Source organism: Ochotona princeps, chromosome 1 (assembly GCF_030435755.1).
Source record: "Ochotona princeps isolate mOchPri1 chromosome 1, mOchPri1.hap1, whole genome shotgun sequence".
Classification (NCBI taxonomy): Eukaryota; Metazoa; Chordata; class Mammalia; order Lagomorpha; family Ochotonidae; genus Ochotona; species Ochotona princeps.
This window is the reverse complement of record NC_080832.1, coordinates 1,132,071-1,157,333: the sequence shown is the minus strand read 5'-3', so window position 1 is coordinate 1,157,333 and position 25,263 is coordinate 1,132,071. Positions and strand designations below refer to the sequence as shown.

At 56.1% G+C, this 25,263-nt stretch overlaps 1 protein-coding gene across 3 annotated transcripts in view; it reads left to right on the top strand.

Annotated features, from left to right (window-relative positions):
* Positions 1 to 25,263, top strand: part of SMOC2 (SPARC related modular calcium binding 2) — a 94,984-nt gene that overhangs the window by 21,379 nt on the left and 48,342 nt on the right. For 2 of the 3 annotated variants that reach the window (XM_058670620.1, XM_058670617.1), the window contains exons 2-4: positions 13,058 to 13,229; positions 21,766 to 21,872; positions 22,642 to 22,741. In XM_058670620.1, coding sequence (XP_058526603.1) covers positions 13,058 to 13,229; positions 21,766 to 21,872; positions 22,642 to 22,741 — 379 coding nt within the window. Of the gene's footprint in view, positions 1 to 13,057; positions 13,230 to 17,047; positions 17,108 to 21,765; positions 21,873 to 22,641; positions 22,742 to 25,263 lie in introns of those variants that run through there. The other variant, XM_058670624.1, reaches the window with a different exon arrangement.

Below are 25,263 nucleotides of genomic sequence, written 5' to 3'. Positions count from 1 at the left end.
TCGCTGTGCACGCTCAGGGGTCCGCGTGGGAGCCCAGCAGTGTGCAGGCCCACATCCTAGGGGCCGCAGCACTTTCTAAATGGATCTGTTTTCCACGTGCATTTGAAACTGCTAGCCTAAAAGCTCTGGTGTGTGACTATGCATCCTGTTCTCTGCACAACTCAAGAGGCGGGTGGATTGTTTGCATCTGTGTGCGCAGTGTCTGCAGACGTGAGCTCGCACATCTGCCGCTGATACGGGGCGTGGCAGCGCTGTTTAGGACACACGGTTTTTGTATGCCATTAGCATGAAACAACCCTGAATGTAAACTCAGAAGTCTGACTTGAGAATGTTAGATGCAGCCCATACGATGACCACAAAGAAAGCAAGCAGAGAATGCATATGCAAAAGAGATCAAGGACCTGAAATGTTTCATCACAGAAGCACAAACCAGGAAATGACGGACACAGAGCGTGATCCGTACGGGAACCAGCCAAGTGCCTGGAGCTGGCTTGCTCTCACCAGCACTTTATGAATGGGTTGCTGCAGCCGACCTCAAGGCAGTGATGGGCAGAAGGAAGGTACCGCTGGGCACCTTGAAGTCCGTGGACTCTTACCTAAAGTCACACTAGGATGGAAAGGGTAGGAAGTAGAGTTCAGGTCACTGATAACCAGAGGCAGTGAGAGCAGTGTTCAAGGGGGATCTTGCGGCTATAAACACCATGTTAAAAATAAGAAAGACCAAGTCAACCATCTGTCTGCACAGCTTACACAGCTAGCTGGGGGCTGCCGTGTGGCAGAGCTCGCTGAGCAGTTGCCTGCAATGCTGGCATCCCCTAGGGCAGCAGCTCGTGCCCTGCAGTTCCAGCTCCCTGCTAGTAGTCCTTGGAAAGCAGAAGATGGCTCAAATGTTTCGGCTCCAACACCCTGGCTTTGACGTGGCCCAGGCCTGGCTGTTGCAACCATTTGAAGAGAAACCAGCTGATGGAAGGTCTCCCTCTCTCTCTAATCTGACTATCAAATAAATAAATCTTAAAATGTTAGATAAAATGAAACCAGATAAACTCACAGATGGCAGAATAAGTAAATAATAGAGAGTAGAGCAGAATAAATGAAATAGAGTCAGTGAAACCAAGAAGTTGCTTCCTTGAAATATCAACAGAATTGACAAATCTTTATCCAAATCAATTGGGAAAACAGGAAGACTCAAAGCACTAAAACCAGAAATAGGGAAGGGACACTACTTCCAATTTCACAGGAATGAAAGGATTGGAAGAGAGAACCGGGAATGGCTGGATGCCAGCTTGTTCGATTATCCAGATAGAACAGAACATTCCAGGGAACCACGTACCAGCCTACTACATGATGAATGGCACATTTGAATAGATCTGTAACTGACCAGGAAACTTATTCAGTAACCAAACTGCTCGATAGCGCCGACAGTGCCCAAACCCTGCTCCAACAGTGTCACTGGGCAGCTCCCTACACGTATGAAGGACAGACACCTGCCCTTAGATGCTGCCAGGGTCTCCAAAGCCAGAGAGCACGAGAGAGACAGCCACTTGCTCCCTGAACCTAACCCTAACCCTGAACACTGAGAGCATCTGTATCAGCAGAAGCTCGGAGAGCTCAGGCAGCAGCGGTGGGTAAGGACTGCATGCCCTGACCCGGGGCACTCGCTCCTGGGATGCAGATGGCTCGCTGGATGCCAACCACGTGGGGAACTGGCCACATTCGCATGCTGAAGGGGTGCACACGTTGGCAGGGCAAGCTGCCAGGGGAGCCTCTGAAAGCCACCACAGGCCTGGAACAGAACTCACACTCCATAGAGAAAGGGTAAGCTCTATGCTGAGGTGAAGGCAATGGTCCTTGCTTCTGCATTTGCATTTAGCATAGTTCTAGAAGTTCCAGACCGGGCAGCCAGGAAGCAAAATTCCCACCGCTGATATGTGTTACAATGGTGAATGTGAAACGCCCTAAGGGATTCCATGGAAACAGCCTCTTTAATGAATGGATTCAGTCAAGCCACTGGGTTCATGCTCAAGCACAAAGAGCAGTTGTTGCTTCTGTTCACCAACAGTGTGGAAGCACTTGCACTCATCACAGTGTCCAGCAGAGTGGACTCTGTAGGGAAGAGCCAGTCGAGGAGGGACAGCCTGTGCTGAGAGAGGAGCATCGCTGGGAAGAGCAGCAGGGGACTGCGGCACTCGTGCCACGGGGCCGAAGACTTGGTGTTGAAACGTCCAGCGAGCTCTTCTGGGCTAGCGCGAGCCCTATAACCTTCCAGAGACTTACTCTCACAAACAGTAAGATGCAGCTTAACATTGTAGTGGCACATCAAGGTACAAAACTATCCTGAGAAAGAACACTACTGAGAAACTCTCACATCCTGGCCCCCAGGGGTCCTGCAGCTGCAGAGATGGAAGCCGTGAGATACCGACATGGGGCCAGACAGGCCGGGGAGGGAACAGAGCTGGTGGGCTGGTGCTGTCCAAGACCTTGGGGGAGGGAGTGACTGCTCAACACTCCTGGTGTTTTAGGGAGAAATAACAAAAATATTCTGGAATTGCTGGTGGCAACTTTTCTGCAAATCTGGAGACAAAACCAAGCACCCTAGCGGCTCCCTTGGAGTCACAGGAGTGTGTCGCAGTCACTCCGTCACCATCACCACTGGGGACACCACCGTGTCTCCAATCCCTCATCCACAGGTTCAGACGGCCACACATGGAAATTCTGCCAACGCAAAGCTTGAATTTTACACCTGCTGAGCGTTCCACTGAATCCATGGGATTGTGTTCCATTTGTGAGTGGAACTGGGCTCTGCCGGGGCTCAGAGGGGACTCGCGGGACGTGGGAGCTCACATCTGGGCTCCATGCAAAGTCACTCTGTTACAGCAGGCACTGGGGTACCTGCGTGCATGCCAAGATCGCTGTGTCTCTAGCGGATAGGATGCATTTTGAAAGACTCCATTTTAGGTACCTGACTTGTCAGGGTCTGAGCAATTCAGGCACTCTGTAGTGGAGGAGTCAGGGTTAGACCTGGGAGCTCCTTCTCCCTCCTGCTCACCGTGGTGAAATGGGCCTCCCCATGGCTTCGTGCTTCCTGTGGCAGAAACCCAGCTGCTCCACTTCCCAGCCTGGAAGGAGAAGGGCGCTGGACTCTGGCGGAGACACAAGGACCTGCCCAGAGAACTCTCCACCAGTGTGGTGTGCAACAAGGAGAGGAAGCAGTGGGTGTCTGTTGCCTCAGGGGCACTGCAGGTTCCCTGCCCTCAGCCCCAGGCAGGCCTTGCAGCCCAGCCTGATTTAGGACCCAGGCTCCCTGTGCATCCGGGCCGGGTTGAGCAATGCTAAGGGACTCCTTGTTGCATCCTGGCCATGAGCACCGCACAGGGCACTGGGCCCCTCTGTGTCACTGCGGCTCCCAGCGGCTTCCTCCTCCTTGGAGCCACACTGGTGGCGACTCACAGATCAGTAAGCGCTGAGCGTGCTGGCTTTCCCGCCTGCTCTGCCTTGCTCTGGTTCTGGGTTCATCCTCTCCTGTCCAGGCCGCCTGCCCTAACACCCAGGACGAGCCTGCAGCCTTCTGCCCCTCTGGTCCCACCACCCAGGACCCTCTCCTCTGGAGGTGCTGAGTGTAGCTAGATGAGACTGAGGGGCCAGTATTCCAGCTGCGTAGGCTCCGCTCAGCCCAACAGCTGCCTCTCTAGGTGACGGGCCAAGAGGCTGTCGTGTCATAACCCAGGAGTGTCAGAAAACTGTGAAGCAGTGTGTGCATCGAGGATCTGTGGTGCGAGTTCACCCTCTGCCATCCACCACAGTGCCCGCACACAGGGGTGTGGATGTGTTCCTAAGCTTGCTCGTCAAGGATACAGGCTTGCCGCTGAAGCCTGCTTAGCTGTGCTTGGGAAGGGCTGTTTTAGAAGAGATGCTGCCTGGGGGTTGCATTGCCATCCGGCAGGAAACTCGGCTGCAGTGGAGGAGGGGAGGCGCTGGAGGGTCCAGGCCGGGCTAGCCGGGCTGGTGGCTCTGTGTGTGTCTGCAGCCACCACACTGTCCAGGCCGGGCTAGCCGGGCTGGTGGCTCTGTGTGTGTCTGTAGCCACCACACTGTCCAGGCCAGGCTAGCCGGGCTGGTGCCTCTGTGCGTGTCTGCAGCCACCACACTGTCCAGGCTGGGCTAGCTGGGCTGGTGCCTCTGTGCGTGTCTGCAGCCACCACACTGTCCAGGCTGGGCTAGCTGGGCTGGTGCCTCTGTGCGTGTCTGCAGCCACCACACTGTCCAGGCTGGGCTAGCTGGGCTGGTGCCTCTGTGCGTGTCTGCAGCCACCACACTGTCCAGGCTGGGCTGGTGCCTCTGTGTGTGTCTGCAGCCACCACACTGTCCAGGCTGGGCTAGCTGGGCTGGTGCCTCTGTGCGTGTCTGCAGACACCACACTGTCCAGGCTGGGCTAGCTGGGCTGGTGCCTCTGTGCGTGTCTGCAGCCACCACATGCTCATCCTGTGACCAACCCAATTTTTCCATTAAGGAAACTTCTTCTTCTTTATTATTATTATTGGGAAGGCAAATTTACAGAGAGAAGGAGAGACAGAGAGAAAGATCTTCATGTGCTAGTTCACTCCCCAAGTGGCCACAACAGTCAGAGCTGAACTATACAGAAGCCAGACTCCAAGAGCTTCCTCAGGGGCTCCCATGCAGGTGCAGCATCCCAAGGCTTTGGTCCTTCCTCTACTGCTTTCCCAGGCCACAAACAGAGAGCTGGATAGGAAGTAGAACATCCAGGACATGAACTGGTGCCCTTATGGGATCCCGGTGCATGGAAGGCAAGCATTTAGCCACTGATCCGTCACGCCGGGCCCTAAAGGAATTTGTCTTTGGGCTGATCCCTTTCCATGGAGCTGTTTCTGGAATTGCGAAGGGGTTCACTTGTACAGAATGTTTTCCCCCATCCCGTTTGTGTCTGACCCCTCTTTGCAGGGCCAAGGTGGGTGCAGAGAGGACCAAGGCAAGTCCTCCTGTGCCCACCTGTGCTTGGGTGGCAGTGTGCTGGATGCAGGCACTGCCCGTCTGAGTCGCCCAGGGTGGTTCATGCTTATGGCACAGGCCCTCCCCAATTCCTGCATTCCCCCTTCCTTCCTGCCAGGGGAGACGTCCCAGACAGGGCTCCTGTGGATTTGCCCCTCTTTAACACTGACTGCCCTGCCAGACTTCACCCCTGGTAACCCAGCGTCTCTACAAAGCAGACAGCAGCTGCTGGTGGTGCGCCGAGTCCTGCCTTGTTCGTTGGCTGGGGAGCGGCCTGGGAGGCATTTTGGGGAACTCACTTCCAGGAGTTGCAGCCGACCTTGGTTGGGGCAGACATCTTCATGTCTGGGTCAGGACCCTTTCACTGCGTCCCCGGGGGTGCCCTGGACAAGGAGCAGCAGGCTGGCCTGGCCTTGTTCTTGCTGCACCCCAGTCCCACCTGTTTGGCACCCACACTGAGTTCCCCAATTGCTTCCTTGTCCTTCCACCTCCCCCACCCCGCCTCGAATCCATTTCCCTTTTCTCTGTCGTTACAAGTGTGGGCTTCAAGGTAGCAGACATCAGGATCTCTTCACGTTTCGGCTCAGTTTCCTGGTTTTGCTTGTGGCAAAGGCGCACGCCTTCAGCCTTTGGGGACGGCTGGAGTTGAGGAAGCGAGTCAGGGCCAGCATCTTTGCTGCTGGACATCCTCCTGATAGGACAGTTGTCCGGGCAGCAGCTCTCCAGGGAAGAAGCCGCTCCTGTAGCACACGTGGGGCGGAGTGCAGCTCAGCTCCTGCGACGTCAAGTCCCTTGCGTTCAGCGGAGTAACACATGAGCTCTGGATGACCGCTGGGGCCTGCCCCAGGCTGTGCGTCCAGAGGAGGTCAGACACCTGCTCCCGGGGTTCTGGCTGAACGGCAGCCATGGCCAGCCGCAGCCTCCGCCCTCCAGCCTCGCCAGGGAGCGGCCTTGTAAGAGGCAGCCTGGAGGTGTCTGATGAGGGACTGCAGGAACGGTCAGCGGCTGGTCCTGGCAGGACTTCCAGAAGTTTCCAGCTATCTCTGAGATTGTGCTCCTGGATTTCAGCTGCAGCAAGGGTGCTGAGAAGGGCAGCAGCTGCCCCGTGAGGACAGCCCCCCTCCGTTCCCCAGCACGGAGCCATGCCCAGGCTATCACAGAGTGCAAACAATGGCTGCCCAAAAATCCGAGGAATCCGTCATCCTGTGGGGGGCAAGGTGAGGGGCCGAGCCGTTCTCCATTCCCGTGTGGCCTCCACGGCCAGGCACTGACTGGGACGCAGAGCACGCAGGAGGCGGGGTCCGTGGCTGGTTCTCCCCTCCCTGTGGGTGCCCCTGGCCTGGTCTGAATGTGCCTGGGTGAGGGGTAGATCACTGGCTCCTTGGGGGAGGGGGCCTGTCCCAGGGGTGACAACCTCCGGGGGCTCCACCCCTTGTACTGAGTGATTGAGCTGGAAGTCTGCGGGCCTCAGGTGGTCCTGAACCTCCCACCAGGACATGTGCAGGAAGGTGGTCCCAGAGCAAGGGTCTGCGTTTCTGTTTCCAGGCCTGCGATGGGCACACACCCCCTTGGCCACGGGGCACAGGGCATCCCGAGAGGAATGGTCGCTGCCCAGCCTTGTCTGGGTGCTGTCCTGGCTTAGAAGACCTGTGTGGCTGAGACTCAAGAGTTGGTGTTCTCTTGGGTCACGTGGTCAGGACCTCAGCCCAGCCCACTGGTGGCTCAGCCCCCTGGGCTTCCAGCTCTGTCCTCTGGCCGGCCGTGTCCCCTCTGACACTTGAAGAGGCAAGGCTGGATTCAATGTGAGGACATCTCCTGGCTTCACCTGGCTCTTTTGAGGAGCCGTTTCTTGGCCCCTGTGTGAACAGGCGACGTGCAGTGCCTGGCCCCGCTGAGCTCTTCGCCGGAACCAGTCCGCGTCCTGTGCCGTCTCCACTGCTGTTGGATCGGAAGCAGAGCAGCTGCCATCTCAGCTTTGGACCTGTTTGCCTGCTCTTGGGGTTGTGCCGATTTTCTCCAATGTGCATTTAGCACAATTTGCTCTAAATGCTGGGGAAGGAACAGGGGGCTTCCCAGCAGCTCTGGCTGAACGTGTGTGGAATGTGACTCTGCCAGCAGACACGCGGGCTCTGGGCCAGTGCAGACAGGGCAGGGGCAGAGCAGGGGTCGGTGGCTACACTGGGTCAGCACGCTCTTCCAGTCGCTCCGAGGCTGTCAGGAGCTGGGGTTGTGCGCAGCACTGCAGACAGAATGGCTGTTGTTAGGTTCCAAGGGTAGTGGCTGTCGCCTGGCCGTGACCCCCACAACCTCCCCTCCTTGTGGTCAACGATTTCCCAAGTCCCGAGGAGAAGGCTCACAGACACAGTGAGGCCTGTACTGCCTGGCTGCTTGCTGTGGGGGGAATTCCCGGGCTCTGACACGTCCCCAGGGTGCTTCCTGGGAGCCCCGCTGACCCCCAGGGGTCTGCAGTGCTGGACCTGATTCCCCGGGGCTCTGGGAAGCAGCCTGGTTTCTTTTCCAAGCCCAGTGTGTACTTCTCACTTGTTTCCAGGGCAGGCACACAAGTGCGCCCTGAGGACTGGTGACTGACCGGGATGCATGGGGCAGGAAGGCAGGCTGGGTCCCCCAGACCTCTGAAGGCAGATCATGCCTGTGCATGCTGCCACCTGCTCAGAACAGGACTGGAGACACTGGAGACGGCCAGCTTTTCTGCTTCTGTGCAAGCAGCAGCCCAGTGACTTCCTGGTGGGCGTCCTGTGATTCAGCTGGGAGCCCTTGGGGGCTGTGTGTGTCCTTTCCTTAGCCCTCCAGAAACTGTCCAGTGCTGCTGGCTGCTGGGCCTGGGGTCTCCCCTGTGTCCAGAGCCCCATGCCTGCTGCTGAGCGGCCCCACAGCCTCCTCCCCGCCTGTGACAGGGCACTCACTCATGGTGCAGCTCGGGCAGGCACTGTGGGCTCAGGGCACTCACGATGCAGCTCGGGCAGGCACTGTGGGCTCAGGGCACTCACGATGCAGCTCGGGCAGGGACTGTGGGCTCAAGCAGGCCACGTGCAGCCCGTCTTCCCCCGACCCCTCACACCCAGAGGCCTCACCCCTGCTGACTTGGGTGCCCCTCTTGCCTCTGCAGTGACCCCACATTGTCATGTTAATGTGACCGCCTGTGGGTCAGGGCCACACAGCCAGCTTCGCCTCAACCCTGAACATTACTGTGGCGGGCCCTGAGAGCTGTTCAGAGGTCCGCTGGGCATCCATCCAGACCTAGCACTCCATGGACTGCAGCTTGAGAGAACACGTGCTCTCCCAGACACGTGCCCGTGTCTGCATCCATTCTTTCCGGGATCAGACACCTGTGGCTGGCCAAAGTGCCGGAGGACCATGCCAGCTCCCGGCTGCTTGCTCAATGTGACCAGCCACAGAAGAAAAGTCCCACCCTAGGGAGTTTGGGCCGTGATCGACGCCCTGGGTGCTGGCAGACTCTGCCCTGTGCAGGCTTGTCGGCTTTTACTCCAAGAGCGCTGGAGGGACGTTGCATCAGGTGATTGTTTTGGTGTCAAAGCTATTTCCTGCGTCACGTTAACACTGGCCACACGGTGGCTGACGGGAGAGTCAGACCTCATTGAATCCACATAAATGTGGATCTGGAACAATTAATGACCTACATGCTTGCTTGAATTACCTCCAAGAAGTATGGACGAGAGACACAGTACCCATTTCTGTTATTGAAATGAACACTGATGAGGGGCAGGGAAGGGAAACAGCAGAAAGAAATGTGTGGGCGAGGAGAGCTGGTGGGGTGCAGGCCAAGCCTGTCCCGGCTGTGCTCCCGGAACCCACGGGGAGGGAGGCGAGGAGAGAGCCTGAGAATGTGAGGAAGCTTGGTCCAGGGCCCAGGGCCAAGGGCCAGAGTAAGCCCGTGAAAGCGCATGTGGACACAGGCCTGGCTGCTTGAGAACCACAATGGCATGGCCGTGCGCTCTGCACCTGGAAGTTGCACCCAGTCTGCCACTTCCCCTGGACAGGGTGGCATAAGCTCCCCTTGGGTGTCTGACCTGTCTTTACCTGTGCCCGAGCCAGCTGTCTCAGTCTCTTTCTGGAAGACCTGCTGTCTCTCCTTGGGCTTTTTGGTTTATTTCCCTTCTATTTCCTGCACGTGGCTGGCCTAGATTGTGAGCATGGAGCTCCACTGCAGTAGAATCCCTGTCTTTTCCAAACACGTTCCCTCGGATGTTTGTTTTCACAAGATCTGCCTGAAGCAAGGCAGCCGAGGCTCACTCGACCCAGGACGGGAGGCTGATCTCTTGTCCAAGGTCAGGTCCACTTTCTCTGACCATGGAATTGGCGGCACCCATTTAACGCTGCCCTCTGAAAACCCACAGAGCATGAAGCCGCTCCCAGTACTGCCATCACAGGGACCACATCCTCTGGGTCCAGACATGGAGAAGCAGCTTCCGGAGGGCTTGCAGGTGGGAGGAGCACAGTGGCAACACAGATCTGCTCACGTGGGTACAACCCCAACGTTCCATTCTCATGGCAGGCGGGGACAGCAGGAGTCGCATCTCAGGGTGAGGAGTAGACTCTCAAAGCGACTGTGAAAATGTCAAGTTCCATCCGCTCGGTTGGAAGCCTTGGCCCCAGCCCTCCTGTGTGGTGTGGTAGCTTAGCTGGCTTGCTCGGGGTCCGAGGACCGGAATCCAGTTTCTGGGGCACTTGTAAGCCATGAAACTCCCAGTTTGGAAATGACCAGAAGCCATACAGATTCCGTAAGCAGCCTGCCCCCTGGTGTCATTACGTGTTCCAGACACGAGGTCTAGAACAGTGCCTCAGTGCAACTGCAGCCGCAGAGATGGGACCCCCGCCCCCGCAGCGCCAGAGCTGCCCCAGTCCCCCCTTTCTGCTGTGTCAGTTCAGCCTTGCCTGCACTCACTCCTGGCCGCCGGCTCCCTTGGCTGCATTCCCGAGATTCCTCCGACGGGTTTTTTCTGGACCAACATTTCCCTCTCTTGCTCTGGGCCTTTGCAGTCCCACCCTCTTGGGGAGCCGCCTTAAGGCCTGTTACAGACTGCACAGAAACTCTGCTCCATTTGTCGGGTGAGCCGGAGCCAACTTTTGAGCCACCTTAGAAAGATGAGGCTTCTTTCTTTTTTGGCTTTGTTCTTAAGAGTGGGGAAAAGAAGGTGATGGCAGTAAAAGCTGATGGCGTTTGTAAAACTCACAGGAGATGGGAGCCAGGGAGCGAATGGGGGGTGAGCGGCCTGCTCGCATCTGGGAGAGAGAATCTGGGAGCCCGATGGCCCCGTGGCATCTCCAGTCTTCGTACTGGACACAGGGACCTCCTGTGGGAGCCCGAGGAAGCCTGGGTGTAACATGGAGACGCCCCCATAGAAAGCTCCCATAGGACAGTTTCCCGTCTGTCACAGTCATCCCCTGTGTGCGTGCAGAGCTGCCTGAAGCCAGCACTGCCCAGGGCTCTGTCTCGGAGGAGGAGCCGACACACCACAGGGCTCCCACCTCCCTGGGACCTCTGAACAAGGAAGTGGCTGCTGTTGCAGGTCATTCCCTTTGCTCAAAGCCAGAGCTTGTCCTCTGATGTTGCTTCCCCAAAGGCCAGACTGCAGCAGGCAGCCCGGCTCTGTGCTGCCCCTGCCACCTGCTCACCCCCCATACTGCAGCAGGGAGGCATTCCCAGGGCAGCTTACCTGGCTCTGCCACAGCACATGCCCCTCTTGGGGGCTCTTATGGATGTGAAATGACATGTTTTAGAGGAGAAATTTACTCGATTCTAGCCTCTTGCACAATCTGTAAAAACAGAAGGCTTTGGTCAGTGTGGCACTGGGGAGATCCGTGCATTCGAAGGATGCTGTTGCCTCTGTCCTAAGGGGGTTGATTTAGCTTTTCTTCTCTTGGCCTAAAGATGTGCACTCGCCGAGAAAGATGCAGAACCTTGCTCGAGGTCCATATGGCTGACCTACTCACTGTCCCGTGCCTGCACAGACCACAGACGCATTCCCTGTGTCACCCTGGTCCCTGTTACCCAGACAGCACCACTTTGTGAAGAGGATCTGGGGGTGGGGGTGGAAAGCCTGGGGTCCTGTCCAGGCACCATGCCCACGCAGCCCCTCAGCGGCAGCAGTGATGGTGGCTGCGGGACGGAGGGCTCCTGTCCCCCCGCCCCCGCTGCAGGAGGCCCCAACTCAGTTCCCAGCTCCCAGCTCCCTGGCCTAGCGCTGGTCTCTGCAGGCGTCTGGGGAACGAACCAGCAGAGGGGACCTCTGCCTCTTAACCAAGAGCAAGCCAATGACAAGTAAACACGCTCCTGTGTGTCTGTGCAGTGGCAGCCCTGCAGTGCTGCACTGCTGTCTTGTGACTAAGGTGCCCATGATCCAGTGGGTTTCATTGCAAATGTGGCTCAGTGCCTTTGAGCTGGAATTGGTTTGAAGACTCAGCTGAACTCCCTGCAGAGCCGCGGCAGCCTCGCTTCTGCTCTGGAAGTGGGGGAGGCACCTGTGTACACAGCGCCTGCTCCTGGGCTCCTGGGAAGAATGCCCCATTGTTGGGTCTGCATGGTGAGGCTGTCAAGCATGATGGTCTGGTTCCAAGTGTTGGAATGCTCACCCTCCTCTGCTCTAGTAAGAGAATGGTCATTACCACGTTGCTCCCAAGGCCTCTGTATTTCCTCGCCCACACCGCAAAAAGCATGGAGGTCATTGTGGAAGGGCAGAGGCCCTGCAGCTTCCTGCACCCACGGCGGGCAGGCTCTGTCTGTGGCGCAAAGGGAGCACGTGTGATGTGTGTGGGGGTTAGGGTTAGGATTAGGGTTAGTATATTCACACCTGTGGACGCCCTCTCCCCACTGCAATACCCAGGGAACGTGTGCAAACACGCAGCTCCCACAGCGGCCAGAGCTTTCCTCTCCTTACGGCTCCTTGAACACTGCACGCCAAAGAACACGTCTGTGCGCCGGGTGATGCTCCAATGGCCACAGGCTGGGACAGTCCCGTCTGCCCCCCAGCACGAGCCCCACAGGCACATTCTTGCTGGGTGTGCCGGGTGTAGCTGCCTGTTGTGTGACGTGCAGGCCTACAGAGCCTGGAGGACACACAGTTAGGATGGAGACCGACAGTGGACACTTGAGCACTTGTCCAGGCACAGGGTGAGCCGTGAGGCTGTGTGGCCGCAGCAAAAGGAGAGCCAAGCCGGGCCCTGAAGTCAGGCCATCTGTGTGTGCTGCAGCCTCCTCCATGTGCTAGCTGCTTTGGGAATCCTAGGTGGGGGTTGCACCCCTGTACACCTGCCCTTCAGTGCACTGCCCTCATGCTGTGGGTGCAGGCTTGATGACCACATGCTACCAGGCATTTGCTTTAAACAGGTTTATTTCTTTGAAAGGCAGAGTTACACAGAGAGAGAAAGAGAGAGGAGAGACAGAGACCTTTCATCCACTGGTTCACTTCCAAATGGCCACAAAGAAAGAGGGCTGGGTCAGGCTGAAGCCAGGAGCGTCCTCCAGGACTCCTGATGCCTCAGCAGGGAGCTGGACAGGAAATTAGCAGCCAGGGCTCAAAGTGTCTGCTCTGACTGCCAGACAGCTGCGTGGAGACACCTGAGACTCGCCCGTGGCAGATCACTTCCCATTGATCCAGGAAGCATTTGTGTGACAACGGTGAGCTGCTGGCATGGGAACGTGCTCTGGTCCGGAGGCCACCGGGACCATGTGTCTGGCCATGTGATTTGGGGCGGGGCATTCCCTGCCAGACCCTGATCCATGCGTCTGCCAGAGGAAGAGCCCAAGGCCTTGCCCATCCGTCCTAATAATTACAAGTGAACTGACTAGTTAGAGGAAAGCATTTCTGTTCTACCTGCTCAGGCTAAAACAGCAGACATGGGCATCCCCCAGTGACCCAGTGCAGCTCGGTCAGGGGGATGTGCAGTGCCCCAGGAGGCCCAGGGGGTCTGGCTGGTCCTCATCACCCATTCCCTGACTGCCCTTGTGGAAACTTGTTTTAGCTTCCTAAAAGAACATGTCTTCACATGGCTCTGGCTTCTTTCTCTCCCTCAGTTTCTGAGAGTCGACCAAGACAAAGACAAGGACTGCACCCTCGACTGCACGGGCTCCCCCCAGAAGCCGCTGTGTGCATCAGACGGCCGGACCTTCTTATCCCGCTGTGAATTTCAACGTGCCAAGTGCAAGGACCCTCAGCTAGAGGTGGCTTACAAGGGCAACTGCAAAGGTAAGCTTCCGCCGGGCCATCCACACAGGCACACCCCTGCTACGTCACCCACTGAGACACACTCCCGCTGTGCCACCCTCTCAGGCATACTCTCCTGGGCGTCTGCTCAGCACACTCTCGCTGCGTAATCTGCTTCAGGCTGGCATCTGCGTATTTGCGTATTTAAAATACTAGCTCCTAAGCTGGCTGATCTGGTCAGCACGTGGGAGGGAGCAGTCCTCAGCACAGTCCTGTTGCACAGTTTATACAATCTGTGTCCTCAGTTTCATGCCACCGGAAGCCAACGTCCCCAAGGGCCTCGTGTTTTGCTCCTAAAGCCTTCTAAAGTCAGTCCCACCAAAGCTCGTTTCCACTTTCTTCTGAGCAGATGGAGTGGATGCCCCGACACCTGTGGCATTTTGCTGACATATTCTGGGGTGTTTCTCCCCCTGAAGTCTTTGCTTCCATAACTGAAGACTCAGGCTTGGAGTTAATGGAAAATGCTGAAAGATTTCCCGCATTCACATGTGGTTTGACCCGCAGAAGAGGTCCTGTTTAAACATGAGTAGAGTTGTTTCCAGAGAGATACGCCCTTTGCTCTTCACACCCGGGGAGGGCCACACAGATGCAAGTGGGCCTGTGCTGCTCTCTGTTGACCGGCTGCCAGACCCTGGGCCCCAGGACCCCTAAACAAATGCAGCCAGAACACCGAGCCCCGCCGGAAGGGCTTTGTCTCCGCCTCCCATGCAGCCAGGGTCTGCTGGCCCCTCGTGGTGGCAGAGAAGACCCTGGCTGCATGGAGGTCCTCCTCAGAGGGCCGAGCAGATTCTGCCATGCTCTCGGCACTGACATGGCTTTCCCCAACTTCATCAGCAGCTCCCTGTAGATGTACATGGCGCCGAGCACAGCAGAAAGTTCCCTGGAACTCTTGGTCTCTGCACTCCCAGCCCCTCCCTGTGCTGTTTGTGGGCACAGCCTGGGCTCCCCCTGCACTCCTGTGGTGGGGGCACTGGAAGATCAAGGACTTTCTCCGGTTTGTTCAAAGTGAATGCACTTAGTACAGCAACAAAAAGTCCAGAGCATGGACCAAAGTAGGCAGGACAGTGGGTCAGCAGGCAAGTTCTTGCAGAAGGTTCCCTGGATGGTGATGACACACTGAGGCTGCAGTGGGAATGTCACCAGAGAATAATCAGATGCTTGCTGCTTGCGGCTGGATGAGAGCTGGGGAGGGAGGGAGTGTGCACACAGCACATGTCCCTCCGCACTCCCAGTGAGCCCAGGAAGGCTGCTCTGAAGGGAAGGGCAGCTGGTGCAAGTGGGACAAAGCAGGGAGTCAGCCAACTGACGCCCGAGGGGAGGCTCTGTGCATGCTCACCCCCCAGCTGGTCCCTCCTCTCAGGAGCTTCCTGAAACTCCCAGGTAAATCTCACCACTCACATCTCACTGGCAGTTTGTGGCACCAGCAGCTGTCCCCGTCAGAATTAAAAAGGGAAGGGAGATGCCTTTATGAAGGTTAAAGCCAGGGCTCCATGGAGACTTCTAGAAGGTTCAGCACACAAGCATGTTATCCTCAACTTACACCAAGATCCATGGGAGGCGGTGCTGTAAGGACCAACTAGAAGGGCTGTGTGAGCTGGGTGCTGAGGTCTGGTGCCCACGTGGCGTGTGAGAAATGGGGCTCTGGAAGCCGCGATGGAATGCAGCCAGTGCAGGTTGCTCTGCGCCAGAATACGAGCCCTGAGCCCTGCAGCCTCCTGGACGGCACAGCCCTTTGTGTCTTCTTGTGCCATTGGGCAGGTGCGCTCATGCGGCAGTTACCTGCTGTGGTCAGGACCAGCCCTGGCGTGCCCACAGCCTGGCACACTCCATAAAGGACACAAAGGGAACTCATCAGCTACTTTCAAGTGGAAAGAGCAATTTTAACGCATTCATTCATACAATGCAATGAGAAAGTATGATTCACAGGTTACATAAACATGCCACAGTGGTCGGGTCATGCCGGAAGCCTAGCACCTGCACATAAAAGATGTGCAAATTGTGGCACAGCTGCCTTGCCCCTGACCTAGGAAGCCCTGCCCCTGACCCAGGGAGCCCTCCACCCAACCTCATAGCTGGGCTGCCCCTGACCCAGGGAGCCCTCCACCCAACCTCATAGCTGGGCTGCCCAGTGTAGCTGGTTCGTGGATGACCCCAGCTTGGCGCTGCAGTGTTTGGGATGAGCTGCAGTACACTGCCTGTGTGACAGGGCCTCTGTGTGACTTGTGAGCACTTTCTGGGTCTTTCTGGGGAATGTACACCCCACTGGGAGGCAGTGGGGTGTTGAAGGCAGTGATGGGAGAGGTCTTGGGGCTCACACTCCCCCATCCGGTTGGTCCCAGACCCCTTGTGAGGGAGGCACAAGGGTAGATGAGGAGTAAGAGAGTGTATCTGTGACCAGGGCACCCCTGAGGCCTGCCCAGCACTGGGGATCAGAGCGGGTTGCATCTCACGGAGCATGAAGTCCGCCTGAGGGTTTGGAGAGTCGTCAGATGCCTCGTGTCCCACACGAGATCTCGGCTGGCTGGAAGGGCCAGCTCCCCAGACCCCTCGCCAGGTGTGTAAGCGGCCCTGGGCCGCTGGGTGGCCTGCGGAGCATCGCCAGACAGAACCCGTGCCAGTGTCAGGACGCACGTGGCTGCAGGGGCCACCGGAAGTCCCGGCTTCCACTTCCGCTGCGCTGGGTTTCCTCAGAGAAGCCGACCTGAAGTTCTGGAAATGGCTGCCAGGAAGCCTGAGGGGAGGCCGGGGCCGGTGGCCTGGAGCGGCGCCTCGCCTGCAGACCTCCGCTCCTGAAGGAATCTGACAGGATGGAGAGAGGACAAGAAGGCTTGGCCCAGGAAGCTCTCCTGCCTCCTAGGGGTCCGAGTGAGGCCGCGCAGACACAAGGCTCCAAGGTGCGAGGTTTGGCATGGCGTCCTCCAGTCCTTGCGTTACCACTTTCCCAGAGTGCAGCCTCTCCTCCCTGGAGGCAGATGCGGTGGGGCATCGCACAGGCCCTTACTCGGTGACACTCCTCCACTGCCGCTCCTGGGCAGCGTTTTGAGGACGTTTGTGCATTTTTGGCAGGTGACAGGTCTGAGGCGTGTGTGTTCTGGACGCTGTGGTTTGGAAACAACAGTTCAAATGCTTCAGGCCACATTTCCCTAGATGGGATCGGAATGTCACATGCATGTCCTGTTAATCTCTAACCATCGGCCTTGCCTTGAATTGTGGTGGCTTTTACAATTGTGGTGGCTTATACACAAGGATTTTTCCCATATTTTCATACTTATTTCTGAAAAATTTGTAGTTTGTGTTTTCAGAACTCAGCAAACACATTAAAATTTTTTTCTTTTGATCTGAGACCATTGACATAGCCATTCTTTTCAAGAACATCTCTGGTATGGAATAATAATAATAATAATTAAAAAAGCGACAAGGGAGTCAAATTCCAGAAGACTGGAACTGTTATGAAATTTCTGGAAAGAAAATTATGACCAAAACGAACTTTCCCAGAGACACCCAAGACTGTTCTGTCAGTGCCCGCACCTTAGCCTGGGGCAGCAGAAGGGACAGGACAAGCAGGGCACAGCCACAGCACCCGCAGTCAGCTCCCATCTCCACTGTCCTGCCACGGTGAGGCTCACCAACCTCCTTCCTCACCTGGGAGCCCCCTGGCATGCCTGGCACAGGGACCTCAGTACAGAGCCTGGGCCGTTTCACAAACACTTGGCAGAAGCACAGGGCTATCACACCTGCATCTGTTCGCTCGCCTGCAATGAAGGTGTTGCTTTAGAGGGCCGTAGAAACCTTCCTATCTGAAGACCTTCCTGAAGGCATGTCTAATGAGCCCTTACTCGGACCCAGAGGCTTGGTCACAGGTTGGACAGTGCTTCGTTTCTGTTCTTCCTTCCTTGTGCTGTGGTGTTGCTTTTGAGGTGCCCATGCAGCATCCTCTGCAGGCAGCAGCCACAGCAAAGCCCTGACACCAAGTGGTGGTGGCCGCTGTCGAGAACAATGAGAGCCTTCCTGCGGTGTGTGCCCGTGAGTTTGTATGGGCACGTGTGTGTGAACATTTGTGAGACTACAAGTGTGTGTGGGGGAATGCATGAGCCAGTGAGTGTGTGGGTATGTATGCCTGTGGGAGACACTATGCATGTGTGAGCAAGTCATGTGTGTGAGGTTCCTGTAGTGTGAATGCCTGCATGTGAGGGGTGCTGGTCAGGGTCCTGCGTGTATGAGAGCAGTGAGTGTGCATGTGTGTGGCTCTCCCTCTGCCAAGATCTCACAGTCCAAATGCTCCCTTGGTTGCCCAAGAACTTGGGTCATATTTCTTTGTGTATGGACATACCATCTCAAATAACTTCCCTATGTTGCTATCCTTGGCTTTTGAAACACTTATGTGCTTGTCTCTTACAGAAACTGTCCACTTTGTGTTTACCTGAGCTGTTCTATGGCATCCTAATAGCTCTGGTGTTTGGAAACGCCCTTCTTTATGGACCAAAATAGACATAACAGGGGTAGCACTGTCGCTCTTCTCTTGAAGCCATGGCCATAAGCATCACAGAAGGTTTCTGGAATGTCACACACACACACACATACACACCCTACTTCTTTGTTTTGGCAGTGGCCATAATAAACCTCAAGACAGAAGTCGTCAGAATGGGTAGGGATTTTTGTGGCTTTGCTTAGATAGGAGAAGCCATGGGAGGTTGGGAACCAAATACAAAATCAGAGACTTCAATGGACAGTTCTTCAAGGAAGAAGTGCTACTGGTCAACAATACATGCAAAAAATATTCAACATAGTCAGCCATCAGAGAAATGAAACCCGGATCACAGTGACACACCACCTGACGCCTGTCAGACTGGCTGTTGCCAACGAGAGAATCATGGAGGGGGTGTGGTTAGCATGTAGAGAGAAGGGCACGCTGTAGACTGGTAGTAAGGAAAGTCCTTTAGGGCAGCCACTGTGGAAAGCAGGACGGAGAGTTCTTGAAAAATGAGAGAGCTCCGGCATTATCCAGGGCTGCCTCTATGTGCTCAGATGTGCCACGCCGCGTCACAAGCCACCAACGTCTCCGTGTTTGCAGCAGCACTGTTCACGGCGCCAGAATGAGGAGTCAGTGTCCATCACTGCATGGGTGGATGGAAGACATGTGGACTATACACACCCAATAAAATATGATTCGGCTATGAAAAGGAATGAGACCCTGCCATTTGCATCCCAGTAGCTGGAGGTGATCATGTGGAGTGAGCTAGACACACAAAAAATGTGTCACGAGTTCTCTCTCATATAGAAGAGCTAAAATTAAAATGAAAAATATGCCATTGGGTATCAGTTTTGCTGCAGATACAGTGTTTTGGCTGATAATGGAAAGGACCGGTGAACTCTTGTGTCTCTGTTTTCACATTCACATTTTTGTAAGCACTGCTACGAGCTGTTGCAAATATATTTATGACCATTTATCTGTTTAAAAACAGATGTGTTGGGGCTGGCATTTGAGGTGGCGGTGGAAGCAGCATCCTGTACTGGCACTGCCTTACATCCCAGCGGTTCCTCTTCTCATTCAGCTCCCTGCTCATGGCCTCAGGAGGCACAGGAGGGTGGCCCGCGGGCTTGAGCCTTGTCACTCACGTGGGAGACTGCGAGAAGCTCCCGGCTGTGGCCTAGCCCCGCTACCGCTGTGGATGTTAAGAGATGTGCCCCTCCCTCCTACCCCATGGCTCCGATTTACAGATAAATAAATCAATCTTTTAAAAAATAAAGAAGATCGATGCATTTATTTGGCATTATTACAGAGAGAGAGAGCAAGGACCAAGCTCGGGCTGTCTTCCGCCGCTCCTCACACGTGGCGGCAGGGAGACGGCTGCGACTGCGCCCAGTGCTCGTGTGGTGCCAGTATCACAAGTGCTGGCTTCATCCACTGTGTCACAATTTTGGTTCCAATCAGTTATTCGTCATGTGAATATTGTGGAAATGAATTCTTTACAGTGTAGTTTTTAGCTTTATTATTTGGAAATCGTAGTTATGCATCTAAGAGTTTTCTGTTACGCTTTTATTTCTGTCATTGTCCATTCAAGATGAGTATAATGATTCTTGAAGATTTTATTAAATAGAGATGCATGTAGACACTCCATGCAGAAGTTCACTCCTCAAGTGCCTGCCTCCGGCTGAAGCCACAGGCTGGGGATTCCATCCAAAGCTTCCACATGGGTGGCAAGGATATTGTCCATTAACACCCTTGTCTTCTGCCGGTGGGAGGGTGAGATGACCACACCCCAGACAGCCGTGTGGCGCTCCGCATGTCAAGCAGAACTTCCATTGGGCCTGGCAGTCCTGCTGCCCTCTCCCCAAAGACAAATGAAACCTGTCTGACTGTTTCTCACAACCTTGTTCCAAACAGTCTGAGGATGGAAAGCCGAAGAGCCCACAGACTGTTGTGTGCCGTTCCCCAAGAAAAATGTTACATGGCTTGCATGTTGGGCGTTTGGTGTTGGCACAGTTAGAATGTGCAGAGTAAGATCTCCATAAGGCCAGTGGATGGTTGGGGATCTGCTTAGCTTTGGGTGGAACTACAAGAAAAATACAGAAGAAACAGGGCGAGAGAATTTGTCACTTGAGGTGGAGAACGCTGAACAATTTTATTTGCAGTTTTTCAAAAGTTAGAAAGCCAAGAATCATGTAATTTGAGAGTGTGCTTAATACTTTTGACTTTTGTAAAGGGACACTTAATTTAGGTTAAGATTGAAGCATCCAGTGGTTTAGAGTGATGCTAATTACACATGTGAGCATTGCTGCTCTTGCGGGCAAGTTTCCTGCAGTTTGTGCCTCTCAGAAGACCTGGCCAAAACTCCTCTATGGCAAAGACCGTGACCTGATCTAACTCAGAATGTCTGGCATGAGAAACAAGAGTGCGAGCTGCATGGACAGTGTTATTTCCCAGCGACTGCAGGCCTATTTGAGTGGTAATTGACACGGCCCCTGTAATTTCATGCCACTGAATCTTAATTGTTCCTGTGACTGAGTAGCCTGCAATATGCTAGACATAAACTTGGAGTAGAATATTCTATTAACACGGGCTCTGAGAGTGAGCTGACTGGTGGCAAACACAAGGTCTCTGAAAGCACTCCCAGCCAGGAATGAAGCCCACAGGTGGTTTAGACATTTGATGCTTTTCTGGCATGTTCTGTGATAGTTCAAATATTAGAAGTAATGTGTAGTTCCATGTGTCCCCTGGTGGAGACCTTGCAAGCTGGAGCTCGTATCATGTTTCCTTGCAGAAGTCAAACCACAGGGTCTACCAAGCAGCAAGGCCAGCAGGCCAGCCCAGCAACCTTTTCTTCCAGCTAAAACACAGCCTGCATTAAAGCCACACACTGCTGTGCCTGGGCTGGCCCGGGTGACGCTCGCAGGGCTCGGGGCCCATAGCCAGGAGGGGGTTGCACAGCCTGGGACATGGACCACAGAGGTCTCAGGGCCCTGGTGGCAGAGCTGTGCTCAGCACCCTGCACCCTCAGCTTGCTAGGGCTGGCGCCCAGCCTACGATGTGTCCAAGCCGGCAGTTTCCAACCACAGCCCGCTAGAAATCCCACTGCAGGGACGGGCTGGGTCTCGTGTGAGGAAGCGCCCTTCGGAGTCACGGAGGCCTCCGTGCTGGCTCGAGACCTGGACACTTGCTGTGTGGACCTGGAAGTACCCTAAGCAGCTTGGAAAAACTGTTCTCTCCAAGATTTACATCTGAACTAATATACGTGAGCCATCAGCGCAAGGGAGGGAAGCTGGTGCGGTGCCCGAGGCCATGGCCTCCTCCCTCGGCAGAGGCTTGGGTCGCCCCAGGCTGTGGAAAGATGGACACCCCACCACTGTGTGGGCTGCAGGCTCTGGCATCAGTGGCAACACACGCCTTGTAGGGGATGAGGAAGAGCATGTGACCCCTGGCCCGAGTGGGGTACGCCGAGAGGCTGCGGCTCCTGGCCAGGTTTAGCATTGACCTTGACACCTGTGAGATGAAGGGGCAGGGAGCAGAGAGCTGCGCTTGCTTTCCCAAGGTGGTCTTGGACCTGCTGGACTGTACCTGAGGATGGGAGGGCCTGTCCCCAGGTGTCTCCAGGTCCTCGCCTCTCAGTCCATTCCTTTGGCCCGATTCTCCGTGGTGGCTGCACTGCCCTTGGGACTGGGCTCAGTCCTGCTGGGCTTCCTTGGATGTTCCCACTTGGCCAGGCTGTCTGGCACTGACCAGACGCAGGCATTGCTGCGTTTGCAGGAAGCCAGGTTCACTGAGATCCCTGGACACATGCCCAGGAAGTGTTTCTGGCCTCAGTTCCCTATCTGTGGGGAGGGAGAGCGATCCGGCAGGATAAAGCAGGCCTGCGTGGTTGGGAGCACCTGCACACAGCCTGGTTCCCTGCCGAGCCCCCGAGCAAGCAGCGGAGGTGCCCAGGAGGCCCCGCCCAGGCTCTGCACACCTGTGCCTTTGATGTCCGCGCCGCCTCTCCTTCCCGCTGTGTAACCTCCTCTGCCCTGTTCTGTCCTGCAGACGTGTCCAGGTGTGTGGCCGAGAGGAAGTACACCCAGGAACAAGCCCGGAAGGAGTTTCAGCAGGTGTTCATTCCTGAGTGCAAGGACGACGGCACCTATAGCCAGGTCACGTGGTGCCCTTGGTGGTCAGGCACCCCACCCCGCTGGCCAGGCTCCTGGCTCCCAGCTCAGTTCTAGCTCACTTCTAGTGGACGGCAGGTAGCTTTGTGCTGGTGTGTACAGGTGGGAAGCTGAGCCAAGCTGAGGCCCACACTTCCCCTGAGAACATGTGGCTCGCCAAGGGCAGTGTGGGGGCTCAGTTCTGAAGTGTCCTTACTGGGGCAAAGTGCGCCTAAACACGGCGCTGATCCACCGTTGGTCTGACAGCAGAGCAGGGCACGGCTCACCGTGCTGCCAGCCGAGTCTGTGCCTTCTAGGTGCTTCCTAGCAGTCATTTGGCCTGGGAGAGGTGAGAGAGGGAGGGAGGGAAGCTAAAGGGAGGCTCCAGCCCTGACCAGTGCCTGTCTGCTGAGGGGCCCGGTGGCAGGAGGGTCACTGGGGACCCTGAGGAGGCTCTGGCAGAAGTGTTCCTGGGGCTGCTGGACACTGGCCTCCTCTCTGACCGAGCCCCAGACCAACTCCATGGCTCTGAGCTGGCTTCTGCTGTGAGATGAGCTTGTGGGGTGGGCCTGGCAGGGGAAGTGGGTGCCGAGTGCCGAGCCCTATGCAGAAGCCGGGGAAAGTGCCAGGGTCACTTGTCTCTGTCAGCCTTGACATTCCAAGCACAGCATTGCTAACAGCAGCCGGCCCTGAAGCCTGTGGCCCGAGCCGTACGTGGAGGGCGCCCTGGCCGCAGACACTGCCTGAGGGCTCACACGCCGTGTCCTTTCCACAGGTCCAGTGTCACAGCTTCACGGGATACTGCTGGTGTGTCACGCCCAACGGGAGGCCCATCAGCGGGACAGCTGTGGCCCACAAGACCCCCAGGTGCCCGGGTAGGTGTGGCGTGGCATGTGGGGTGAAATGGCAGAGCATGAGTGGGCGGCTTCTCTCAACCACCTCTGCTGTGTGGGCAGGGGTCGGCTGCTGTGGTCCAGTGGCGACGAGCAGAGGCACAGGCGCGCACACCTGTCCAGGCACGGGTCATCGGAGGAGGTGGCCCTGGTCGGGTGGTGTCAGGCCCTGGGAGACAGCTGCCAGGGCTCTGCTCGCTGGTGGGAAAGGGCACAGGCTTGATTGACCGGAGGAGCGAACATTTCTCCTTTTGTATATACATGTTTTGGAAGAAAAAAGTGTCATTCTTCATAGGTCACTCTCCAGATGGTTTGTTTGTGTTATTTTATTACTCATAAGAGGGCTTGGTGTACTGAAAAGTAATAAAGTTGGCAGGATAAGAATCTATAAAATGCTCTCTTTTCCATTAATATTTTACCAAAAAAGGCCATAAATGATTCAGATCACTTTTATTTGAAAATGGTTGCAGCCCAAGTTTGATGAACTTCTGGGGGAAATACATCAGCCCATCTCGGAAGGAACTCCCTGGCTGCCAAAATTCCTAGGCTGTGCCTATGTGGCTAGCAAGGCGGGTCCTCCCGCGGTGTCGTAGGGCACAGGGCCTTTCCAACTCCCAGGTGAGATGTTTGCGTTTAGATCTGTGTGGCATTTACCGGGCAGACATCCTGTGTCAGGACTTCTCAGTGCGCCATCTACGGAGGATGCCAGGAGCCGGGTTAGGGACACGGCTCCTCTTCCCCAGTCGGGGCACAGCCCCAAGCCTCTGGGAGCCCCGGGCTCTGCAGAAGGAGGCTTCACAGGCTCCTTTCTCAAGCAAGGCATAGGAGACTGATGTGTGCATGTGTGTGGAGGAGGGCAGGCCTGCTGATGGCCCTTGTGTGTGTTAGGGTTACGGGTGTGATGTGTGCGTACATGTGGGATGTTTACACCTGAGTTACGGAGCCAACGGGGCAGATTCCAGAGCTGGTGCCACGTGGCTGAGCTTTTGCGTTCTCCCACTCATGGGTGCTCTCACTCGTGGGTGTGTGTTTGCCCCGCAGCATCCTGAGTGGAGCCTTGTTTTATGGAGAGGAGAGAAGAGGAGAGGAGAGGAGAAGGGAGGGGAGGAGAGGAGAGGGGATATCCGTGACTGTGGTTTTACTGCCCCCAAATGAAGTGGTATCTGAAAGAACTTTCTTAGTAAACTGCGAAGTTGAGTTCATGTGATCGCCCCACAGCGCTTTCTGGAATCAAATGCTGCTCTGTTCTCTCACGTTATTTTTTTCTGACCAAGCCTCAGAAACACTTAGCTGCGTGGAAATACTCCATTTTTCAAACCTACTTTTCTGATCCAGAAGGAGAAAGGACTCAGAGCGCTGAGGGCACAGCCTTCAGGTGCAGATGGCTGGCTCCCCGGGGACAGTGCTGGCATGAGCAGGGACCGAGCGCTGCTTGGGGCACGGTGGGAGGCTGGCTGAGACCTCAGTGTCACAGGCCAGTGACTGTCACGGTCCAAGTAGAGCTTCCTTCACTCCTGGCTGCAGTGGGCTCCCCCTGCGGTAGGAGGGCAGGGCTGTGGGGGAGCTCTGGGGAGTTGTCAAGTTGTTGCTGAGTTGTTGTGAGGCGGTGCTGGGGGGCTGTGGTGAGCAAGACCCTCACTGCCCAGGCGGGTAGAGGTCAATGCGGCCCACCCTGTAGGCGGTAGGCAGGGCTTTTCTGAGATGGGGGCAGCTCTGGCCTCCCAGGGTTCACCCCGTCCTCCCCCTCTGTACAGAAAGGGAACCCGTATGCAGATTGAGCAGCAGGTAGTGGCTGTGCCGAGGAGCGTGGGGTGCCTGTAGCCTGAGGCCAGCGTGTGGGAGGCAGGCACAGGTGCAGTGCCACTGAGAGCTGGCCTCGCCCTCAGGCCCCGCCCCTTCTCTTGTCCCCCAAAGGCCTTTGAAAGCAGGTGAACTCTTCATTTCACAATGTTGCAATGTTGTGTCCTGTGTCACAGGCACACAGGGGCCAGGGGTTCAGTGACCTGCTCCTCATGAGTGTGGCTATGCAGCAAGGTGGGCAGGCTGCCCACAGCAGCGGCAGTGGAGGCGGCGAGCCTGGGACTGTGTTCGTGGTGTCTGCGCAGCCCTCAGGTTGTCCCTGGTCCATGGAGGGAGCACTCCGTCGGCCTCTGGGTGTACCTCCATGGCTCCCCTAGCTGCAGGTCGCCCCTGGCCCATGGAGGGAGCACTCTGCCAGCCTCTGGGTGTGCCTCCGTGGCTCCCCCAGCTGCAGAGCCAAATGCTCAAGGCAACCGTGTTGAGGGTGTCCCTGTGTGTGTGTGTGTGTGTGTGTGTGTGTGTGTGTGTGTGTGCGCTCAGGGTGATGCTGATGCTGCACACACAAACTGGGCCTTAGAGAAGGGGTCAACATCCAGGGGCCCAGGGCTCTGACCTCTCCCCTCTCCTCAAGGCTGTGGTACTCGCAGTCCCCTGTCCAGCCCCTGTGGAGGGACCGAAGTCCCAGCTCAAGGCAGATGCAGCTG